General features: G+C 36.5%; 1 protein-coding gene across 1 annotated transcript; it reads left to right on the forward strand.

The window, feature by feature from the left end:
• The first annotated feature begins 244 nt into the window (after nucleotides 1-244).
• On the forward strand, nucleotides 245-23,786 carry LOC145769678 (advillin-like). The gene is made up of 19 exons (XM_082581353.1): nucleotides 245-400; nucleotides 1,125-1,199; nucleotides 1,952-2,027; nucleotides 3,720-3,840; nucleotides 4,711-4,930; nucleotides 5,475-5,579; nucleotides 5,974-6,074; nucleotides 12,828-12,906; nucleotides 13,641-13,739; nucleotides 14,201-14,354; nucleotides 15,030-15,130; nucleotides 15,590-15,727; nucleotides 17,093-17,251; nucleotides 17,713-17,822; nucleotides 18,696-18,827; nucleotides 19,444-19,672; nucleotides 20,023-20,214; nucleotides 20,712-20,915; nucleotides 22,054-23,786. Exons 1-19 carry the CDS (start codon nucleotides 326-328, stop codon nucleotides 22,165-22,167), a joined length of 2,484 nt encoding a protein of 827 aa, XP_082437479.1. The 5' UTR covers nucleotides 245-325; the 3' UTR covers nucleotides 22,168-23,786.
• Nucleotides 23,787-25,243: the final 1,457 nt, after the last annotated feature.

Here is a 25,243-nt window from a genome sequence, read left to right on the forward strand (position 1 = left end):
TTCACAACTTGTCACTCTCACCTTTTTCCAAACTCTTGTAAGGTTTTTCCGAGTGTAGTTCACTTTAACGGTCAGTAATGAACTAACAAAACAATTAAAATGGTTGCCACAGCAACAAGAATAAACTAATTTAGATTTTTAGTTTAAGACACCACTGTAATTGACCGGTCAATAAAAAATACTTTTTTTCAATTAAGAAAAGTATAAAATCTTCATCATATCTTTTATTAGATCTGACAATTGGTTTGGTGGAAAAGCTGTTGTTGTTTTATTATCTGTTCTTGACATAGCTTACATTGAATTAAAAAAATCAAGGCAATCAGCTATGGCTCCAGAGATATCCCATGAACAATTTGAAAAAGCAGGAAAGCAGCCGGGTCTGCAAGTATGGAGAATAGAGGTGAAAGATGTCAATGTTTTAGGCTAAATAATGAAAATATGCGTAACTTTACTTGTTGTATTGAATATAACAGGAAATTGCCTTTAGGGCATAACTTTTGTAATGTACAACCCTATGTTTATTATATATAGTTTTTATAATGAAATGTTATAATGCCTAAATTCAAACTTTCATTTTTAATGCATTTGAATCACTCCCAGTTTCATAATAGTTTATACTGTATAATTATGTAGGAAGTAAATTATGATACTCTTTTGTAACTTAAAACTGCCCATGATGTTTATATATAATATTTATTTTTATGCTGAATGTTAACATGTATTGAAATTGGATAATTGCATACCAGTTAAACATACAAACCATTTCATCACATCAGATTTCCTAATTCGAAACCTTAATATATTTTGATTTGATGCATATATTGGTTAAGCGCTTAAGTGCATAAAAAAACCTGCAAACATTAACTGCAATTATTTGGCTTTTTATGTACTTGCGTCTTTATAATTTTTACTCTCAAAAATGTCATATATCTAGAAATGAAATTATTTCTACACATAGCTTACAATGCTGGTAGCATAAAAATTAAAATTCACACACACAAATCTTCATATTTTAGTATATTTATGAAATAGACAATTTAAATACAAGAATTAAAGATATATACTATATTATGTAATTACGGTATTCAATAGCTTTTTAATATTTACATGATGAACATTTATAGAAAATGGAAATTGCTCCCATTCCACCAAAAGCATATGGAAACTTTTTCACTGGTGATTCTTACATTGTTCTTCAGGTATATCAACTGCTACGTAGTTTATTGTTATTTTTGTTTTGTTGGCTTCTTTATGACCTATTCCAAGTCTATGCGCTCAGTGATTTGTTTCTATTAATTGTGCTGTTCGATTGTTTTCAAATTTTTTGTGATGACAAAACATTGGTTGCTATCTAGAGTCTTAGTAAAATGTGACCAATGAACACGTCAGGATTGTTTTTTTTTTTTGGGGGGGGGGGGGTTGAGAAGAGTAAGGATTTTGCTTGTTAGAAAACTCCTGTGTCTCTTTACTTAAAAGCGATGCTGCATTCTCCTCAAAAGAAGGAATGAGGTGGTGCATGGAGACCCACGCACAAGATAAATTTATACTTTAAAAAAATAGCCGCCATGTCTTGGCACTGAATGTATAATCACCTTAGCGTGTCATAGTGAATTATGTAGCCTTCAGTTTTTCTCATTCAAAACAACTGTTGCAATGAAATGCTAAATTCTGCTAATTGTATCAATAATTTTTTTTATTTGGGTGTTGTTTGTATGTAAACATGTATGATCGCATCATATCCATTAATCGACATGGTTTGATATTAGGAGGTCTGAGGTGGTTACCTTAACTTCTGCAACTATAAAAATTGTGTTTTTGAATTAACATTTTATTATTTCACCAAGGTACAGTTGATCATGTTATGTGAGGTTGTATAAAATGAGAAGCCAAGATTTTTTTTTTTTTTTTAAATTTTACTGTCACTTTCTTACATAACAAACTCTGGTTTTAGACCAGAAAACTCGGGGGTGGACTCTCATGGGCGTTGCACTTCTGGTTGGGGAGGGAATCCAGTCAAGATGAGAGAGGTATGTCATCCTACTAAGAAAAGTGATCTTTGTACGTTATTTTGACGTTACAATCGTGACAATATTTTCCGAACGGAACAGTTATATCAGCAACTAGTTTAAGTGGCCATCAGTGTCAGTAACTTTATGTTACAACTTTTTATATAGATATCATAGCTTTTCAGGTAATAATCGCAATCCCACTCAGACATCAGATGTACTACGTACTAAGAACAATTTAGGTTTTAAGAAATGGACATTGAAAACTCAAGCTATCAGAAAAAGTTTCAAAATAAAACCTTGTCACTAAACTTTTCATTAAAATCTTCCTTTGAATCCCCCAATGATTCAAAAAGATGCGTAGTGTTATAAAAAAAACACAGTCTCAAACTAAATTGGCTAATTCAAGTTTATTAGGGTATTCCCTACTCCAGTGTGGTTTCATCAATATGTAGTCTCATTCAAATGAAATTAGCAGAAGATTAGAATTTTACCCAAATACTTTCATTGACAAAGTGTATTTACAACACTAAGCCGTATCACTGTCTATCATTACCGTTCTTAGTTAAGACTTTTAGTCGATAAAAAGCTTGTTTCCATTAGAATGTAATAGTACAATGGTGTAAAAGTGCCTGGGAAAAGCACTTGATAGTATTTGAAGCGCAGGAAGCGTTGTCGCTCTGTGTAGCCCTTTTTCATCAACTAACGTTGCTTCATCCACACAAACTTGAACCATTAAGAGCAAGTAGTACCCTTGACTGTTAATCAATAAGTTCCATCGTTTCTTTTCCATTTTAAATTATCATCATTCTGCAATTCATCGCTTATTGGTCCTTCGAAAAAGGCAGGCGTTTTTTAAACACATCAAAGCCACCTTAAAACTAGGGTCTGCTACTATTCGATGAGTCCGATTCGGTGGGTTTCTAACCTCTAACCCCTAACCCTAAAACGGCAATGATAATTAGGCTACGGCACCCGATAATTTAAAAAAAAATTGAAAAAATCCCCCGTTAAGGGATCGGACTCACCGAAACGGGCCATTCCGTAAAACTAAAGTGCCACACTATCACAACATATTGTTTATAAAATTAATTTCTCTTCTATCAGAGGGATTCTCAAAGCTTGAACGGATAGAAGACAGGTTTTACTACCGACTCATTATAAGCTAATAAACTATTTTGTTATCTTCAGATTTTTATGGCCATATGATGCTTGAAGTTAAATAAATGATTTATGTTGTGGGTGAGGTTTCTGTCATTTTTTCGAATTTTCGCTGAATGCTTTTCATCATCTATGAATTATTTACATTGCCAATGCAGTACAGTATTAACATCAATGAGAAATTCTTAAGAGAATGTGAATACCCAGCAAGCAAAGACTGCCACTTTCACAGCATTTAAACGTCTGGCTACATTGAAACGATGCGAAAAGAGCAACATTTGCTTGCTGTGTGTGGTTTGATAGGTATTATGGATTTAAAATCGAAAAAAAAGTTTGGTTCGTTCTGAAGTGCTCCTTTCCAGACAGCAAATCAACCGTGTTTTATGTTGATTCAACGCGTGCAGACGTTGAATCAATGTAAAGAATGGTTTAATCGATTGATTTGCTATCTTGGTTGGGATATGTTTGGAGTCGAGCTTGTGGATTTTTATCCTAGCCCTTAAAATTGACTTCGAATTAACCAAATAAAAGACACAAGATATGTTCGTTCAGGTGCCGCAGCAATTCTGACTGTGCAGCTTGATGACTACCTTGGAGGTGAACCTGTTCAATATCGTGAGATCCAAGGAAATGAGTCTGAAAAGTTCAAGAGTTACTTCAAGAGCGGGGTTGTGTAAGTTACGCTGCTTCCTTGTTCAATTCATAGTTTGTGTACTACTGGGACGGGTTGACCTTTTTTTTATAATTTTTCACACAGCTGTCGTTCAGTTTTGTTTTTTGAGCAATCGACTTTCAATTTTTTCACGGTCTTTTCTCTTTCATGTCTTGCATTAAAATACGTTTCTCTTCTACGGTGTAATTTATTTGCATTTAGCTCAGTTCTGAAACACAAATTCTGTTCAACACGAACCAGTGTAGTTGTGCCTTCTTGCCACACATCATTGTACTCGATTTCAAATTTTGGAATTTGGTTTGCCGTATTTCCAGAAGCAAACTCCGTCATTTTTACATTGACTCAACGTCTAGACGTTAAATCAACGTGGCAGTGACGATTTTGCTGTCTGTGTTATTTTTTAATAATTTGGACTTAATGCTTGCATGTACAGAGATGTAGCAAGTGCGAGCCGTGAACAAAAAACACTAAACGAAGACTGTTTTATTTTGTTGTAAAACTGCAATGTTATACGTTGTCTGTAACAGTCGAACAAATATCTCATGATTTTGTTTGTAAGCATACGATTTTTTGCAGAACATGAGAAAAAGCGATTTAAATTCAGAACCCGAGCTAGCAACACTGTTTTTTTTTGTACAATAATTCAACGTCTGCAGAAGTTAAATCGATATGAAGACGGGCGATGTTACTAGCTCATACAAAACATAAAGCTTAATTTTGAGCATACTTTTTTCTGCCTCTAAAATCGTTTGTATTTTCTAAAAATCACCCATAACTCACGAAACTTAAGCAAAACATGACTCCATTGAAAGAAACAATGAGCAAGAGGCATTTCATTCAGTCTGAAACATGGACATTCTTCTTCTATAGGTACAAGAAAGGCGGTGTTGCCTCTGGTTTTAATCACGTCAAAACCAACCAGTATGACGTTCGCCGGTTGCTTCACGTCAAAGGGAGAAAGCGTGTCTTGGCCACAGAGGTTGACGTATCTTGGTCGTCATTCAACCGTGGCGACGTTTTCTTGCTTGACCTTGGAAAAGTCATTTTGCAGTGGAACGGTCCAGAAAGCAATCGGATTGAAAGAATGAAGGTAAAATAAGCATTGAAAAACCTGGCTGTTGACTGGTTTATTGATTGTGATGACAAGAAGTCTTCAATATTTATTGTGGGGTTTACCTTCTCCAAAGATTTTTTTATCCTCAGTCTCTTTGGTTCATGTGGTACTAGTACATTGTACCAGTACAGGTACTGTACCTGTGGTAAGTGCTACTCGTCTCCATATTTTATAGAGAAGCCGCAACATTTGATCACCCAATCCATTTTTGTCTTACCGTATTTCACTTTTTTGTTATCCATGTGCAAGTAAATCTCTACAGTGGAGGTTTTTGTCACTTGGAAAAAAGAATTATCTCCGTGGCCTGGTCTAGTTTCCATTTTTACGTCGTTTCAATGTCACCTGACGTTGTAAAATGATTTTTCAAACGTGTACGTGACTATGCAGCAGTGAAGTGTTTTTTGGAACGTTGCTTTCAGCTGAATTTTCCGACAAGTTCAGAAGTTTTCCGATAATGACACGCAAAACAATGTCCTTCTTTTATTGGATTTGTCGATTGAAATTATTTATATTTCTGAAGGGGACCATATTGGCGAAAGACATCCGCGATCGTGAAAGAGGAGGAAGAGCACAAGTTTTTGTCGTCGATGGAGACCATGAAAAAAGGGATGCAAAAGCTTTTGCTGTAAGTAATTGTGCAGAAAACAAAGAACTTTTTGTCTACCCTATTTAATTTTGCTGAGTATCGTTTTTGTAAAGTTAGCTTGCAAAAACTTTCTATTTTTCTGCTAACATTTCGACTTTTTTAAAAGTAAAGCTGTTGCACAATGACTTTTTTCTGCCGGCTTTATTGCTTCTTTAGGTACTTTATTCCCATGTTAGCTACTTTTGAGCTGCCAACTCTAAGTCTTCACTTCCGATCACGTTCCTCCACCATGCTTTTTTCAAGGTATCCTCCTTTCATATTTTCACTATCTTCAAGTTCTCTTTTATGCACTCTTTCCACTTTTATTTTGGTTTCTTTTTTCTTCCCGTTCTCCAACTGTTGCATCCGTTTTACCGTAATTTCTTTTTTTTAGGCTATGGTCAAGATACTAGGAGACAAACCGTCTACCATCAGTCCTGCAACTGAAGATGTTTCCTCGACCCGGGCCGCACGAAGCCAAATTAAGCTGTTTCAGTAAGTAGTCTGTTATATAACGTGAAGAGCTTATAGTTAAACATTGCATACCAATTGTGCCTTTGAAAAGAAAGTACTTTACCACACATTTGGTTTGCTAAATCAATCTCTCCGCTTACAGAAGGGTTTTCCAAAGTTTCAGCCAGATATGGGACATATACTTAAGTTGTCCACTCTGAGCAAGGATATTCTGTAGCTACTGAAGTCCATTACTAGTTTATGTATTAAAAGTCGTGCTTTGTGAAAAAAAGAAAGAAAACCGTTTTGTTTTTAGAAAATTGTCAGGTAAAAATTATCACTTTAGCTTAAACCTTAAACAGTATTTTACATTCGAAAAACACACTGCTGTGTCACAAAGGGTGAAAGTACCAGAAACAAAGCCACTCTTATTATTACACGTTTTAGAAATGGCAAATCAATTCTTATCAAACTTTAAACAAAGGAAATTAAATTTCCACGCCAATATTGATCGCCGAAATATTTACGTAAGTGAGTGATGTTACAAAATGAGCAACAACATCCAGCCAGTCTACGCTCCAGCCCTCTAACCCACTATGTTATTAACCCACTATGCATTATGTTATGCTCAATTCTCAAGAAAATGACTCAATACCCCGGCGAGTAAATCAGCCATTTTTTACATTAATTCAATGTCTGCAGACGTTGAATCAATGTAAAAAAAGAACTGATTTGCTCGTTGAGACCTTTGCGATTGCTACAAGTTGTACAACTGACATCTTTGATATTTTAATCAGAATCTTTGCCGGTGAAGGTTATCGACCTGTGATGGGTAACAATCTCAACCGGAAAGTTTTGCTTTTTCACATCGTTTCAACGTTTGGTGACGTTGAAATGATATAGAAAGGATGAAGGGTATTCTTTCCTTTAAAAAGCCAAAATTGTTACTTGTAATCGATAAGGTGTCTACATGTAAAAAACATGTATGTCTGATAGGCTGCTGTGTGGGATAGCCTACAGGTTGCCTTGTGTACGTCAAGGTTTTAAAAATTGCTGTGCTTACTTCTTCAACGTCCACAGACGTTGAAGTTAGTTAGTTTCAACGTTAGTTCAGACGTTAGTTCAGACGTTAGTTTCAACGTCCACAGACGTTTTACAGACAGTTATCTATCTGAAGCTGAAGTGGTCGCTTCACTTTGCAGCGAACGTTAACACATACATGCGTTGACATTACGTACAAGTTGGTTTAACATCTCACTGATGTTTTAACAACGTTAAAATGCTACCAGTTGCTCCCAGAAAATGCAACAGTCTGCCTTGTTAATTTCATGAGAACACCATTTTTACTTTTGTTGTGTTTGTACTAAAGTGGTTGGTTACATATTTCAGCATAGTAGGAATAGACATCAGCGTGTATCAAAATTTCATGACAAACTTGCATGGAAAGTTGATGAACGATTATTTAACGCAATCCCTTCAATAGAATTTTCAATAAAAATAATAGGTTTTGTTTCGTATGATGCCAACAACAAAAAAATAGTTGAAGAAAAAAAAATTGATTTTATTTCCACGGTATACGAAATATGCATGGCAATACTGTATGCATTTCTACAACCAATTTTCGAATTGAAGAGAAACATTGCTTGTTAGATTGACAGTTGTTGTAGTTCCACAAACACACCAATTTAAATAACACAAGCCAATTCAACAGTATTTTTAATTCCCGTGCTGTGACTTACTTTTACATGTTTGTGAAAAGCATCTGACTGCGGATTTCTTGCAGTTTATTGCTTGAAGCAGGCACGGGAATTGCTAAGCTTAGTCTTTTGACCACAAGGTCTGTGCTTGGGTACAACAACTGCATTTTTATGAGTCTTGAACAATCTTGTTTCAGTTTCTTTATATAAACCTAGGCGAGTTGTTGTGTGTGAACCACCCAGCGCCATGTTGAGCTCCCATTTTTTCAGATCTTCAACTTTTTGTTGTTGTTAATTGGCACGTTTGCGTTTAACATAAACAGAAATCGTAAGTCGTTTTTGCTCTTTCGACAAAACCCGTACTTTTAACGTCGATTTGACGCTTGCAGACGTTTAAACAACGTAGAATGGAGAGCTTTTGTCAACTTGATGTAACAGCGGCTGTTTTGACCATTTTCTTGCAACTTTCATCCAACTTCCGCTCTACATCCGGTTTCTTATTAACATGTTTGCTCAATTTTACGTCGATCTAACGTCGCAAAAATGTGATATTTTACACGTTATCTGTTAATGAGTCTGCAGCTAAATGCGGTCACCGAACACTGAACTTAGAATATGAGGAAACAAAAAATCTGTACAACCATAACCCAACTAGCAATTTAGTTGTTATTTTTACATAGTTGAAAGATCTGGCAATCTTGAAACGATTTAAAAAAGGCACCTTTTGGTAGCTGGAATTTTTTGTTAAACCCATTAACAAATCACTTTGTCTAAATTTAGAAATCAAGATAAATCTTGTAACGGTTGTCGAAGGTTTCATTCGGTCATAATCTTGTTTGTTGCGCATGCGCCATGTTGTTTGAAGAAGAAGGCTCACTGACGCTTTTCAGGTTGTGTCATATTTTGCTTGCAAAGCACATGATTTCAATACTGTATTAGTGTATTGGATATTTATAGGCTGGCTTGCATTAGATGGAGCTTGGTAGTTGTGGAAGCTAAAAACTATCATGTTTTCAAAGTAGGCAACTTCCAACATGCATCTTTTCAGTCTGCATTTGGACAATCCCTTTTGCAAACTGCATTTCAACGCAGTAAAACCGATGAGTGACTTAATATTTACTGCTGTAATCTTTTTTTTTCGTATGAGAAACCTGTGGTAATGCACCACACAAACTAAGAATTTCCAAAAACTCTTTTTTAACATGGTCAATCAAAATGTTCTTCATAATAAAAGCCTTCAATTTGAACAACTTCAATTTGAAACCTTCAATTTCAATTTGAAAATTTCAATTTGAACAACACCGGTTAAAATTTTATGTCATAACTCTGGTTAGCCAAGAACTCCTTACTACAAGGTAGTTCGTAGGTGACAAACTTGCTATTTTTCACATCTCTTCAACGTCGCCTACGTCATCTTCCAAAGTGACTTTGAAAGCAAGCACCGATGTTTTTGCATTTTCAAACAGGAAATGTATCAAGATTGACATATAGTTCAACAACCGGACTTAATTTGCACCAACGCAGTGAATACTTACCTATTTCCAAATGTCACTTGACAAATTTCAAATAATATTCTTAGCTTGATACTTAGCAGTGAAAATGCTTAAATTTTTGAAATGAACTGTTTTGATTGAGTTGTGTATACAATTGCTGGCAACGCTTTGCGTAGCATTAGTGGCGATTGATAAATTTCTCTTTCTATAATTCATTAATTTGAAAACAGAGGTTTTTTTTGCAATAATTGGTTAAAAAATGTGAATAAGTATGTTTTAGATAAGAAATATTGATAAACGTATTCTATTATTCCTCAGCTACAATTCCATGAAATCTACCGCGATATGTATCTCATTTGTCGCAATCTATTGCCTTGATATAGATGTAGTTTGACAACTTTTCTTGTATTTTAATTTTTGCTTGGATGATAATTATTATTACACTGCTGGTGAAATCTTTTTTTCTTTGTTACAACCAAGTGAGATATTTTCATATCTAAGTTACATTGCATTTGCGCGGTAATGTCATATTACTTTGTGCACCAAAAAGATCACTATAATCTCCAGCAGGGGTTCCCAACCTTTTTACACCATGGCCCCCTTTGAAAAGTTTGAAAAATCAATGGCCCCCCTATTTCTTTCAACCTTTTGAAAAAATTAAGAAACGTCATCTTATATTATTATTTTTGAAACAACCGGGAATTAAAGACCATTTCATAAAGATTTGGGCAAAATATACTAGTGTTTTTATTAAATTTTAATTTATTTCTTTTGTTATATACTGTAGTGTTGGAGTGGACTTACAGATGATAAATTAAAAAAAAAATTATTTTTCAAATTTTTCTATGGTTCTCTTGAAAAAGGCTCATGGCCGGCTAGGGGGCCATGGCCCCCAGGTTAGGAACCCTTGATCTACAGTTTCTCTGTAGCAAATGATGCTGTGCAGTGATTTGGTTCGTTATGACGTCAGCTGACATCAGATGAATGCGCAAATGATCTTTTCGATAGATTTACAAATCAAACAATCAAATATTCTGTGATTAGCTTCACGACTTTTCATCTTTCCAGCAATGATATCATTTCAGGAAAGGAACGGTCCGCTTTATTACTACATGCAACTGTCGTAGATGTTTGGAAAATCTGGAAATGCCACTCACAATGATCAATAACTTTTTTGAAAACTATAATGGACATTCTGAAGTGACATTGCGTAAAATTTATTTAACGGTCATAATAAGACCTAGAACAAAATAATGTATGGACTTTTTTTGTGAAGTTTGGACAACAGCATTTGTAACCTCACTTTCAGCGATTATAATTTTCTAATTCTGGATTTGAGTTCTATTGTGGTGATTTATGAATGGAGTAGAGCTTAAAGTTGAACCATTGATTGAAGTCCGGTCACTAAGATTAAAACTATTAGTAACCGAAACAAATGTTCAACCGAAAATCTTGCACTAATTTTTACATCTGTAGTCGTTGAATCTATGTAAATACGAAGGATTTTGCTGTTTGGGAAACGAAGCTGTGTCAATTGTGTCATTGAGGTGTTGGCAGAAACAGTTTTCAAATCAATTCAAACAACAAAATTGCTTTGTGATATCACTGACTCAATCTTTAAAGACATTTTGCCAATTGCCATTCTCCAGACCCAATTTGTAAAGTCCACCCAGATAACTCATTTGATGAACGGTCGGTGAAGTAATTGCAGAATGAACCTTGCAAGCAGCCTGCATTGTAACCTGTAGCTATACCAAAACCCTTGACTAAAACCTTAAAGGTAAACCTCACAGCCGCTTTAGAAGGTTTTCTCGGTGCTATACTGTGAGAGCATATCCCCCCATTCTCCAATCAAGAAATGATTTGTCGGATCCAGTGCAAAGAACGTGAAATTATTTGCATTTTTTGAGTTGTTTTGTATGTTGTGTCGTGGTACTCAGATCGGTTGACGTAAACGCGTATCAGAACGTCATACGTGCTTACGTACGTCAAATTGCGTTTGCAACTGGAAAATTTGGTAGATCCTTACGTCACAGAGAAATGAGTATGAGCAATGAGCATATGTGTATACTTGCCTAGAAGTAGAATACCATTTCATGATTTGATTAATTATTTTTGGTAATTTTCTTTTTAAAATAGCGCCACATCTGCTACTGATTGCACGTTTGCCGGGCGGTACAAAAGCTCATGTTGTTTTTGTGTTACGAACCATTGATTCAACGTAAATGGCTTGCGATATCCCAGCTTCGTGTGCAGATTGGTTGTATGTTTGTTCGCTTGCTTCAACTAGCGCCCAACCATGTCTCTTGTGGTTGTGGCTTAAAATCGATGCAATTCATTCTTGAACAACCACGGATTTAGAGACAGGGTTGCCAGATTCAAACCAAAAACATCCAAGTTCAACTCAAAAAGAGTGATACAATATATTGTTTAGACTCTTTAATAAACGAACAAGTCACATTCCTTTTCAAATTTTTACATTATCTACATCGGTTTTACTCTTTATTTGAAATATCGCGGAAAAACAACCAACTCCATAAATATGAGAAAAATGGTAACTAACTTAGATCATATTTTTTAAGAAAGCAAATAGGTATCGCACGTAGAAATTTAAGACTTGTGACATTTTAAAAACAAAATTGGCAACTCTATAAAAACTTCTTTATGAAATCTTTTAAAGTTTAGTAGATCCAAAGCTTGTTTCAATTGCATCAGTCTTTGTTCACCTTCTGCCCAAGAATACGAAACTTAAAAACATCAACCAAGAAGAGAAGCGCTAGGCCTATTTTGCGGCACAGTCAAATAATTGTTGATCGTGGTTTAGTTGATTTGTTAGGTTTTCCGATTGTTTATTTGTGCAAATGGAAAAAAAATTCGCTTCACCATAACATGCACAGTGGTAGCAGTGCCACTTGTACTTGTGTTTGGTTCTGCAAAACAGTGAGAGTTTAGCAATGTGTGATGGCGTGCACTACCAGGAAGTACTTGATGACGTGATATGTGTATAGGACGAAGTGCAAAAAGTGATGCCATATGGCAACATTCTTTGCGATTGGTGTGAATCTTGCTTGCTGCAACAACAAAAAAACAGCACAGGCCTTGCTACGGAAGGTGGCTGTAGGTTAAAATATTTTTATACCTTTGTTTTAGAAGTTAATAACTCCACATTTGTACATTGAGTTTTCTAAAAGCAAATACTCTGTTCAAGATAATCTAGGCTGTGCAACATGCATTGACATTTTGAATCAAGAATTTGCAAAATTCGTTGAGTGATCGTGCATGTTCTAGCTGAGGTTGCCGTGTTATAAAAGTTTCGCCATTTATTCATAGGTGTAAATTTTTTGAGATATGACAGTATATTATGAAAGCAAAAATACAACAAAAGTTTCAAGGCATGTCTAAAACGAGCACTACATCATACAAAAAAAAAAAATACCAAACTCTGCAATCAACCAAGCTGCACCACTGCGCTTAAGCCTAACTCTGCTTGAAGCAAAACAATGTCGAGCCTCATCTTTAAAAATCATGAAAGAAGTTGTGGACCACTATGAAAATTCCTTCCATAATCTACTTCCGATGTTGACGATTTTTTGTTATCACTTTAGTGTCTCAGACTCGTCCGGTGAGCTCACGGTCCAGGAGGTGGCCACGAAACCACTCACACAAGACTTACTCAACCATGACGTAAGTTTATGACGTCCAATGACATTTTTAAATTTCTGGTAGGGTCAAAATATGGTTCATATTGCAACAAAATATACACTTTATTTAGCGTGATTATAGCAAGCCATAGGAACTAAAACATTTGTTGTTGTCTTTGTAACTATGCTATTAAATGATTATGGCCATAGGTTACTTAGACACTAATTGGAATTGATTGCTCTCTTTTTAAAAATGTATTCAACTGATAGTAACATCATCATTTTTCACCGTTGATATTAAAGAATAGAAGATATTTAAACGAGAATAACTGTTTATTGTATCGTATCCAGCCTTATGTCAAGTGGTTAAAGATTGAGATGAAGTGGTCTGGAAAGCAAAAAGTTTGCGTCCAAGTTCAGGCATGCCATTAAGTATCCTCCCAATAACACAACCGGATAGCCGAGAACTCTGGTACTGCTCCAGGAAGGGCGCCGGTTCAACACCGCTCAAGAGCACACAGCGCTGTCTTCGGCAGGACACTTAAAGGCATGCCTGAAAGTCGACACGAAGATTAACTTTCTTACCTTTCCATCCACTCTAACTCTTCAACCACCAGATGTAGACTAGACCTAGATACGACAAAAAAGCTGTTTATTGCAAAGTCAAGTTGTTTCGTTTTTTTTGTGCAATTTTGACTTCAGTGTTTTCCACTATTTAATGAAAGTTTGTACCATCTCCGGAAAAGGCAATTTTCATCTTGAAATCTTAATTTTCAGGACTGTTACATCTTGGATCAAGGAGGCAACAAGATCTATGTTTGGAAAGGAAGAGGGGCTACGAAGCAGGAGAGAAATTTGTCTATGAGGCGCGCCGAAGTGAGTTGCTGGTGTGGTGGACCTTGCAGCTTACAAAAATCGAGATGAAATGTTAAATGTGAAATACTGTGTTGTAAGCGTTGTAATGTCATAAAGTTTTTCTTGTCTCTAGTTTTACCATCACTTTGATTTTGCTGAACACGTCTGTGTACTGTCGCATTTCCACTATCACCTATCAAACAATTTTGCAAACAGGATTGCTCAAAACAAATTAGTCGAAATTCGAATTGAACAAATGTATAAAAAAAAGAAAATCAAGACAAAAGATTCTTCGTCGAAATAAAACGAAGTATTTTTTTTTCGAGCTATTGTTACTGTACTGAGCCGCATACTTTTTTTCAACATACCCAATTTCAATCCTTCGCGTCCGAAATGTACCGAAATGCTCCGAAGCGGAGTCACTCTCATTCGTTACGTAATCATCAATATATGAACCTCATCGACACTATTTCAACTTTCAGGGCTACGTTGAAGCGAAAGGGTACCCCTCAGACACCCAGATCGAGGTGGTCCCGGATGGTGCCGAATCAGCCATGTTCAAACAGCTCTTCAAGTCCTGGAAGTCAAAGGGAGAGATCACTGGGCTTGGAAAGACTTACGCAAGAGAAAGAATCGGTAAGTACTTTTTTTATGCTTTTACTTTTCATTTTTTGCCTTTATTTAATTAATCTGCATCAATTCGTAATGTTTGCGTTTGTAACTGGCTAACTGCAATTTGAAAAAAAAATGTTTTTGACAAAATTGTCACTGGAACAACTTTAAGAACTTACCAGTGCATTGCATGCAACACCAAACAAAAGAAGAAGGATTTTTTTCTACAGTTAAACGATTACTTAAGTCTTTTTTTAATCTATTTTCTTACGATAAGTGACCAATCAGGCTAATAACTGGTCGTGGAATTATTTATGAATTTTCATTCCAAATAAGTAAACAGATACGCAGTTTTAGACATTTTACTACCAAAAATGACAATGCATGATTGCGCACTCTCCACATCACTTTTGCGTCATTCGATTCACGTCTGTGCATCTCCATATATGGATTGCCGCAGTAGCAGCAGTGCCGCGCCCATTAAAACTTGCCACTTAATTACATAATTGCACTGGAATTGGAAAAAGAAATAACCATTTTGCATCCTGTGAATGGCTATCTGTACGTAATTTACAGAGAAGCCTGCCCTAGCTCACGTAGTCTTTTTGAGAAACTTTTCACCACACTTGTTATATTTAAAAAAAATAAAACTTAACACAACCGTTTCAGTGTCAAAATATACATTCTTATAATTTTCAGCAAGCAACACATATGTTAAATTCGATGCTGCCACGATGCACAGCAAACCTGAACTTGCCGCTCAACATGGAATGGTGGACGACGGCACAGGGAAAGTTGAGGTACGATCCAGGGTATTAGGTTCGAACCCCTCCCTTGCGTATTTTGTTGTTGTAATTTTGTAAATGGGTTTTCGAGTGGATTTTTATCAACGGTTATTTTATATCCTTCCTCAAAAGTCTTCAATTAAAATATTTGTAGATTAGTTAATATAGTTTCGCGAAAGACTCTATGTTGACCAATTCTACTTCGTGACCCGGCTTGTGAGGTTTTGTCCTTAATTGGTGGCATTGCGAATAGCAATTCATTGTCTGCCGTCTTGGCATATCATGATGTTTACTTCTGTAGCCGGCATACACGTCTGCAAGACAAAAATAGTTAATTGACGCATTGAACACTATCAATGTACTTCTGGGCGTTTTCTTACAATTTTGCAATGTCTTAATATCGTTATTTAACGTCATTAAAACAATGATAAACACTGAAAACCGTTTTTTAATGTTTGAATTATTTTTTTTTAGATATGGCGTATAGAAAACAATGAAATGGCTCCAGTGGACACCAGCACTTACGGACAGTTGTACGGAGGAGATTGCTACATCATTCTATACACTTACCTTTACAACAACAAAGAGTCCTACCTCATTTACTTTTGGCAGGTGAAGAAGCTCTTCTTAGATTTTATGTTGTAAAATAATTTTTTGTCAAAACTTTTTTTTAGTGTTTTGGTGATTGTGGTGCAACGGCAGCGCGTTAGGTTCAGAATCAATAGGTCCCACGTTCGAATCCTTGTTCATCTTAACTTATTCTTTTTCTGGTTATCTTGTCATTCCGGTCGATCCTTTCATGTAGTTACAGGTTACAGACGTCTACAGTTACTGTTACAACTGTTACTTTTGTCTACCGACGTTAAATCAATGTAAAAAACGATTGATTTGCTGTCTAGCATTTTACATTTTCAGTCACAACTAAACCAATAGAGTTGTACGTCAGAAAACGTCAACTCAATGCAAAAAAGAGGCTAATGTAATTTGCTGGCTGAGTAGCTAAAAGATCTACTCAACCTACTGATTACAATTTTGATACAAGGTCCTTTATTGTTACGTTCTTGACTGTGACTTCTCGAATTTTGCCTCCAAAAAAGACTCACAAGCCGAAATGAGCCAATACGATTTACGAATTTTTATGCAAGAGTAAAACTGGCAAATGTGGCTTGATAAGTGTGACGAAGCAGCAATGATTTAATGCTGGCATTTTGTACAGCAATATTATTGCACATTATAATAATTATTTTTAATTATTAAAAATCGATTTCTTTGTGACAAGTGAATACTCAGAAAACTATTCAATGAAGCAAATATTGATGATTTGTTGTGCTTATTGAAGCATGTCACTTGTTAGTGAATTTTAAAGAAGGCAAGTTTGTGACAGCTGTCTCACATGGCTTTCGAGTCTTGTCATTTTTTGCTATCTTTTAGCAGCCAAAAAATTGTACAAGTCATTTTTCTTCCGCATAAGCTGGCGGTCCACATTGCATCTCCGAAGAAAACGTTATTTTCTTTTCCGCTTCAACGAGTCGACGTCACCACTGACGTGATTTGATTAATCTCAAATGGCCCAGCCCAGTCAAAAATCATTGGCTTACTGCTTTGGGTTTATTTAATTTTGTTCAGCAGTAGAGCATCCTACCCGCTTTGTTGATTTGTGTTGTTATTGGCTGTGCGTTTTGTGACGATATTTCAACCAAATTTGGTTGTCGAATTTTGATGGGGTTCTAAAAGGACCTTTTGATTAAATGTGCTTTTGTAAAAAGCAAATTTTTAATTTACAATTTTAAACATTCCCAGTCGGTAAATAATTCCTTTTTACATTGATTCAGCGTCTGCAGACGTTGAATCAATGTAAAAAAGGACTGATTTGACTGGTTTGCAAAACGCTAAACGTTTTTATTTTTTCGCAAGCTATAGTTAGTCAATGCTGCAGTTGTGACTCAATTTTGACGTACGCGATCTGCTTCTCGTCAGGGTCTTCACGCCACTCAAGATGAGATAGCGGCTTCTGCCTTCCACGCAACTGGGTTGGATGACAAGTATGGTGGAGCACCTGTCCAAGTTCGTGTGGTCATGGGCAAGGAACCCAAACATTTGATGTCCATCTTTAAAGGAACGCTCATAATATACGAGGTAGGAGATCATTTTTTACATTCTGGGGTTGAAACGGTATTACGTTTGAATTGAAGCAAGTAATGTTATGTTTTAAAGTTTCTTTCTCGGCTACAAAAATATCAATTGAACTGTGTTTAACATTGGACAAGATTTGATTACAAAACTGCAATTGCAAATTGCCAATTTGAAAATTTCCGATTGAAGATTGCCTCGAATCCTCGACGAGAGAAATAAACCTGATGATGATGAACTGTTTTTGGGAAAAACCTGGGAACTTTAATTAATCTGGCTAAAGAAGTTGAGACGGCATAACTTGATTTTGAACCTTCAATTGCAAAAAAGTCTTATCAACAGCAGAGACATGAGAAGCTCTTAAGCAATTTTAGTTGATCACCGGCAGATACAGATTCTACTTCTATTCTCAATAGCGTCATCTTTGAAAAAACTTTTAATTTTCTTGTTGACAAATCTGTTCCCAGGGTGGAACTTCAAGGGCCAGCCCGGAACCAAGCGAGGAACCGGACGTCCGCCTGTTTCAAGTCCGCGGAACCAATGAGTACAACACCAAAGCTGTTGAAGTCAAAGCAGTGTAAGGATAATTGTTTTGTTCCTTGAAATCCTGTTGTGTTGTTCCAGAAATTAACTTTTGGAGTTGGTGACAATTTTGCTGTCCATGGTTTTGAGCGATGAATTTAGATTCTGTTTTAAAAGGACTTTTTTTTTCAAAACTTTTGTATCTCCTGCAATATTATTTTCTGTTTTTTTCAATAACCTCATGATTTTTGTGTTTTTTTATTTGTATGAGGGTGGCAGCTGACTTTTTTGACCCTGTGGTCTTTCGCTGTCATTCTAGCACCAGTGTCACATTCAAAATATCTATTTATGTGTCTGATTAAGTATCTGAATAATAATATAATATGTATCTGAATAATTCTATTTGAACAAGGACCTTCTGATGATCCCTCTTTTAGGGTGAAACAGGCTGTAGAGGTTTTTAGTGAATAGTAACTATATTTGATGTATCTGTGTAACTTAATTAACTGATGTATACGTTCTGTAGCAAGAAAACAAATAAAAAATATTCCGAATCTGACCACTTCGTTAAAACAGACACTCAGATACCAATGTAATAAATGAAATAACCCGACGATGTTTTGTGAAATTTTATTCACCAACTTTGTGTTTATTTTGAAGTGATTTATGTCATCAGGCGAGAAAAGTAAAACTTTGTATTTGTCGGCTTTCTGGCCGAGTGGTGAGAGCGTTTACGCGATGCTCGATTGGACATTGGTTCGATACCGCTCCAGAACAGTCGGCTGTGTGTCGACAAGATGCTTAGAGTCAGTGCAGCTGACTCGATCACTAAGCTATGTATCACTTCGCTGTTTCCATTTGCTTCCCCTGTCGCATTTGTAATATGGATGAGAGAAAAATAATACATGATGAATTATTTTGCTTCCAGTGGATCTTCTCTAAACTCCAATGACGTTTTCCTCCTCAAAACACCTGGTGAGATTTACTTATGGAGCGGGAAAGGAAGCAGTGGAGATGAAAGAGAAATGGCCAAAAACATTGCAAGTGTTCTTTCCAAGCAGTAAGTGTTCGCTTTGGTATTTGAACAATTTAAAGCAGGGCTTGGCAAATTAACATCCACGGGGCCAATGCAAACTTGGATCGACATTCGGCTTAAGCTGGTTATTTATAACATTGCTCACCTTTATTGGGTGGGCGTGCTTACTCGAGAGAGAGGAACTGACCCCCCCCCCCTAATGATAATCTTATCTTCTCGTTCCCAGAAGCTTAGTAACTGAGTGTAGGACCAACTTTTGCCCGTTGAGTTGTTTTATAACCCTTTGAGGACCATTAATTTTCCCCAAAAAAATATTTATGTAGAATTTGTTTGTTTACTCTTCAAATGTCATATAAACAACACCTACGCAAAAAAAAATTAAAAAAGGATGTCTATCCTAAAATTAAGCATAGATATCCAATGCTACGTTAGGGTATCAGCAGTGGCAAACTTTTATAGTTAACTGGGGGGTAATCGGCCTAATTTCATGGGACACATATGTCCCAGCGGTCCTCAAAGGGATAAGCTCCTCCTGCCGAGAGTGTGGACCCCTCAAGTTTGCCCCCAAGAAGAAAAAGTTTCAATTAAAATAAAATCCTCCTTCAGCGTATTCCAAAATCTTCCTCATTAAAATCTTCAGAGATCTCGAGACGATATCCGAAGGAAATGAACCACAGGAGTTTTGGACTGCTCTTGGAGGAAGCGTCCCATATGCCGATGCTCCGAGTCTCCAGGATGAAGGAAGCTTTGATGTTCGTCTCTACGAATGCTCCAATGCGTCCGGCAACTTCCGATGTGAGCTCATTGAAGAATTTACTCAGGAGGACCTGGATGAAGATGATGTCATGCTCCTGGATGCTGGGATGGAGGTAAAGATTCGAAACTCTATTTTTTCTTTCTTGTTTGGAGACATCAATGTTAGTTGTACACTCGAGTATCCAGCATATACATTTGCGACCAATTATTTCAGAATGATCAGTTAACCTCGGTGGCCGATCCTGCGTCAGTGGTTCAAAGCCCCTACAAAAATGTGATACCACTATGGTCAGGCCTTCGAACGAATTGGAGTTCCGGAAAGACACTCAGCCCAAGAATAAATGTTTCTTTATTTGAAGATGATTGAAAGAAATTAAATAATAAGGAAAATAGACAACGTCATTGAGATTACCAAAACATAATCATTGTGAATTAATAAAAAAATAACTCGAAATATTATTAGATCTACTTATGGGTTGGACAAGGAGCAAACAAACAAGAGAAAGAAGAGTCCAAGATAGCCGCTGTGAATTATCTGAGCACAGATCCTTCTGGATCCAGGGACCCCAATACCCCCATCATTACTGTGAAGCAAGGATTTGAGCCCCCTACTTTCACTGGCTGGTTCGGGGCCTGGGACCCTTCCAAGTGGAGCGTAAGTAATCACTAAAGCACAAATTTGTTCTGGATGTGATTTATTTTCTCGTAACTACGTTAATTAAACGTTCGGTGCTGCTTCAAGAAACATTTACAGTGACAATACTCCATTTTTCTTCGAGTATTTTAATCTCCTTTCAAAATTATGGATTTTTTTGTATGTTGAACGTTTAGAAGAAACATTTTGTACTCATCTTTTTATTACAGACTTATTGCAGTTTTTAATGTTTTTTTTTTTGTTTTTTTTGTAATGTTTGGTGGAGTTCCTGCGATGCGAATTCTACGTATCTTAAACGCAAAGCACATTCCCAGACAGCAAAATCCGTCATTTTTACATTGATTCAACGTCTGCAAACGCTGAAACAGTGTAAAAATGACGGATTTTGTTGTCTTTGTTGTTTCAGTGGTAAATATACTTGTAACGTTGTACTTGTATACTTGTAATACTTGTATACTTGTAACGTTGTAACATACTTTTTTTGCAATGTTGAAAAGGGTAACAAGTCCTATGAAGACCTTAAAAAGGAACTCGGAGGAAGTGAAGATCTTTTCGATTCCGTTCTCGCATCCGCAGTTCCTACTTCCACTCCAGCTTCCAGCGACTCCGACGGACCGAGAGTTGGGAAAACATATAGCGTAGACCAGCTGAAAGTGAAAGTGGAATCCCTTCCATCTGGAGTAGATCCCACAAGGAAAGAGGTTTGTGTTTTTTATTACAAACTTGGTTCTTGTTAAAAGCAGACATTATCACACTAAATTCATGAAAACAAGTTTTTTTCTTTTATCGCACTACTCATCCTTTTGGATTTTTGGTGAATTTAAAGAAAGATTTTTAAAGAAAAATCCAGTGACGAAGTTTTATTATGAAATTTTGTTATTGCTATTTGAAGAATTTCCAATTGCTACAATGCTACATCCCCACTCAGCGTCAGCAACGTAGCGAATAGTTCAATTGGTAGAGTGTGCGGCTTTGCAATGCATAAGAGTGCGAGTCCCGCTTCACTTGATTTATTTATTTTTGGCTATTATTTATGTCTGTCAAACACAGTTGCGTAGCTAGGGAATGTGCCGCCCGGGGCGGATTCAGATTTTGCCGCCCCTTCAAGAAAAAGCATGTGAAAATGAAAGTTTTTTAAATGACTTTAAGTGGAATTATTCTATGTTTTGAACCAGTAGCGTAGCCAGGAATTTTGAAAGGGGGGGTTTTAAGGGCCGGCGGGCGAAGCCCGCCGGCGTCCTCGCCAAAGACGACACCCAGCGGCGGGGGTCTGGGGGCCTCCCCCAGAAAATTTTGAAAAATTACTTTGGATTTGGTGCATTCTGAGAGCATTTTCAACAAAAATGTGGGTATAAATATTCCTGTAAAATGGTGCTGTCCGGTGGCATAGCAAAAGGATAAGATCATGTTTTCTTGGGCATTTTTCGGTAACTTAGTAAAGCTAAGTCTCTATGTTTTCTTGTTGCTAATTCCTGGCTGAGATATTTGAATGTTTGGTATTGGCAAAACTCGCTCTTTTAATGGAGTTTCGTATAAAATTAGGCAAACTTTGTTTTAGAGACATAGAGACTGAAAGCATCATTGTAACCCCCCCTTGGCTACGCCACTGTTTTGAACGTTGCCATTCTGTTTGCTTTTATTTTTCGTGTACTTTTGCATTATCAACCAAAAAAACAAAACGTCCTGTCTGAAAGTGCCGCCCCCCAGACGTGCCGCCCGGGGCGGTCCGCCCCCCCGCCCCCCCTAGCTACGCCACTGGTCAAACAACACCGTGATTGAAAAATAAAATTGAATGTTTGCCTACCACTTTTTGCTGTTCTCACGTTTTTATATTTTCAGGAGCACCTAAGTGATTCAGACTTCCAGCTAGTACTGGGTATGACCAGATTAGCCTTTTACAATAAACCAGCGTGGAAGAAAACAGCTCTCAAAAAGGAAGCTGGATTATTCTAGATTGCAAGTTTCGTCACTTGACGGAGAGAGAACAAGCATTTTATTGAAATAGTGTTGCATTTTTTATGTAAATAATACAAAGTACATATTATCCATAAAGTCACATTGGTTGTTTGTAGCCTGCTTATATCTCATTTTATCAACTTTATTAAAATTGTTTATTTGTGTAAAAACTGTTTTTTACGTCTGAATGGCGTCAAAGAATTATTTTGTGTTCCATTCCCTTGCGAGTTTTACGTCATGGCATTCCTTTTCAGCTAGAATCCTAGATAGCAAATCAGTTATTTTTTACATTGATTCAACGTCTGCGGACGTTGAATTAATGTAGAAAATGACTGATTTGATGTCTGGGAACATCAATTCTTTTTCACTAAGACGTCTGCAAACGTTAAATCAACGTACAAAAGGTTAGTTTGTTGGGCAAGTATTGCTGTAACTTCAATAACTGGCGATTCTAAGCTGATAAAAGTTAAATTATTTTCTCTTGAGTTATTATTTTGAATTAGCTACCAATAAGAAGCTGTGTCAAACCATTGTTTCACAACGAAATAAAAATTTACTCTCGTAGTTTTTACGAAGTTCTGAGCGACAGAAAATGTAATAAATTTAAAGTAGTGTTTTATTGTAGCAAACCCAAAGCACTTATGAGTGATTAATACCCAGTTCATTTGTATCAGCCACATTTTACCCAGTTACAGATTTTATTGTGTTTCACTCGTGCTAGGAGGCTCATACGCACATCATGCATGTGGGTTGTTCGACTTCTTCTTAAACACAAGCTTAGCAATTCCAGGGGTTTTAAGCTAAACGCAGGTTTGACTCCAATATTATGCTGCTATTGCCCTATATTGATTGTTCATTCAGTAACACAGCTCGCTGTACATTATTTCAACGACGAATACTAATGAGTTGTAGAGACAAATTCAAATCGTAATTTTTTTTTGACAAATCAAAGTCACATCTGTCAATATGCAGTTTTGATTTCTATTGTACATTTTGTATAGACTTCATAACACGGAGCCATAGTACACTTACGAAAGTGTAAATTTGTAAAACATTGTTTTCTATAAATTCCTCACTTTCACCTAACTTCCTGCGCGTAGGCCTACTACGCAGCAGACAAGTTATAGTTTGTCCATCTTGTTTCATGTTCATAGCGTCCAGAACGGAAAATTCCAAGTAACTAATCAACCCTTTGTGCAATGCATATCATTATGTGACTGCGGATCTTGCCTGAAAAGTGTTTTGGTGTAAATAGAAATTAAAAATTTGCACTGTAATATAGTTGTCGATAAATCATCCTACTTATATTCGCGTAATGGTTGTCATATTATTGCGTATTGTCGTTATGTTATCGATACTTTCTTTATGTTTGGTAATAGTTCACCTGTATTACTCGATCAGACTCTACAACTGCCTATGAACTTGTTCTTGACCAGGATAATCTAATCAACTCTGTGCAAAGAAAGGTCTCCATCTGCGTATTCTTCAAGTCTATGTTTGAATTTTCTCTATTTTATCGAAAAATTTATTGATTTTGTCATGTGATTTATCAGAACGATATGTTCTGTTAAACATTTTTGATGTAATTTTAACCAATAAAATATTACTTAGAGTAATTGATCGAGTAACGTGTTTATCAACTTATAACCTTAGATAATTTTTTAACTAGTTTCTGCTCACCTTTGCTTGGATTAACCTAGCTAAGGCCTACTTCAGGAGTTTTTAAATCTTTTTGTTTTTCGGCAGAATCGATTTACGGTGCTGCAATGTTAGATTACGTTTTCTTCACCACAAAGGTAGTTTTGTTGTTGCAGTAAGCAATGCTGATAACAGGGCCGTGTTAACCTCCCGTTCCCCCCGGTCGGGAGGCGCATAATTTTTTCCACCAACTTTCTGTCTCATTTACATATTTCGGTACGTGTAGCCATTATTGGTTACGTCGCATAGAGTTTGTGTTAATACCGTGTGAATGCAAACCTGCTTTCGTTGGCGTGTTTGGTTCAGTGGTTTCATTTTGTGCCTTATGTTCTTGAGAACAACGGTTCGACGCCCATCGAAGTCAATTTTTTTCTTTGGATTAATTTTTGAGGTGCACAAAAGCTTTTCAAAAAAAGTAGGGTTAGGATTAATGGGTTAGAGCTAATTCTTTGGGTTAGAGTTCTTGATCAATTCGGAAAATCTTACTTTGAGAGTGACCAGAATCAATTTCTTCTCTCAACTTTTTTAAACTTGTCTAGACTAGGTGTGTCTTCAGGCTTCATTTTTTTCAAGTTCAATGTTTATATTTGGACCTGGAGGGCGAAAATCGGCTGCTGACTTTGAAAACCGCGCAAAGAAAATGAATCGCTAAAAACAGTTAGGCCTACCGCGCGCGGTAGCCAGTAATGGTTACGCTCACAGAAATATGTAAGTGAAACAGAAAGTTCGTGGAAAAAATATTTTGAGGCCGGGATGGGCCCACGGCTGATTAGGGGCCCACTCATTTTAATCTAATGTTTTTTGACTGTTTAAAAAATACTACAGAAGCTTGATGACCAATAGCTATTTAATCATGCAAAGCCGTATTGACTGCTTTCCACACCTCCGACTGGGGGCCGACCTCTAACTTGGGGCCCACTCATATTTAGTTTGTGCAGCGTTTTCGGCTTGTAATTTTACAAGCTTTTTTCTATTTTTGTAAAAGTTTTTCGCTCGCTTCTCTCACTCAGCCACATTTCTTGCATCTCGAGGATATTGGGCAAACATAGTTGGTGATTAAAGGGAGTGAAAAGTTTTTTGTGTCTAAAAAAAACTAACAAAATGATGCAATATTTCGAAATAAACGCTGCTCACTAAAATAGCCTAGTTAATTAATAATACTTAGATTGATCACTTTCCAATGTGAATCGAGATAGGTTATAAAGTGAAAATGTTATCTGTGAAAGTGGGGCCACTTTAGGTAAAATTTTCGTAGCCTGCTGAAAGGCTACGACACACTATAGGCGTTACAAACTTCCAGAAATAAATTATTGAAATCCTGTGAGTGTGAATAAATTTTTTTTTGAAATGGTAGGCTAACCTAAATTTTAAAGCA

Source organism: Aplidium turbinatum, chromosome 4 (genome assembly GCF_918807975.1).
Source record: "Aplidium turbinatum chromosome 4, kaAplTurb1.1, whole genome shotgun sequence".
In the NCBI taxonomy this organism is placed as follows: domain Eukaryota; kingdom Metazoa; phylum Chordata; class Ascidiacea; order Aplousobranchia; family Polyclinidae; genus Aplidium; species Aplidium turbinatum.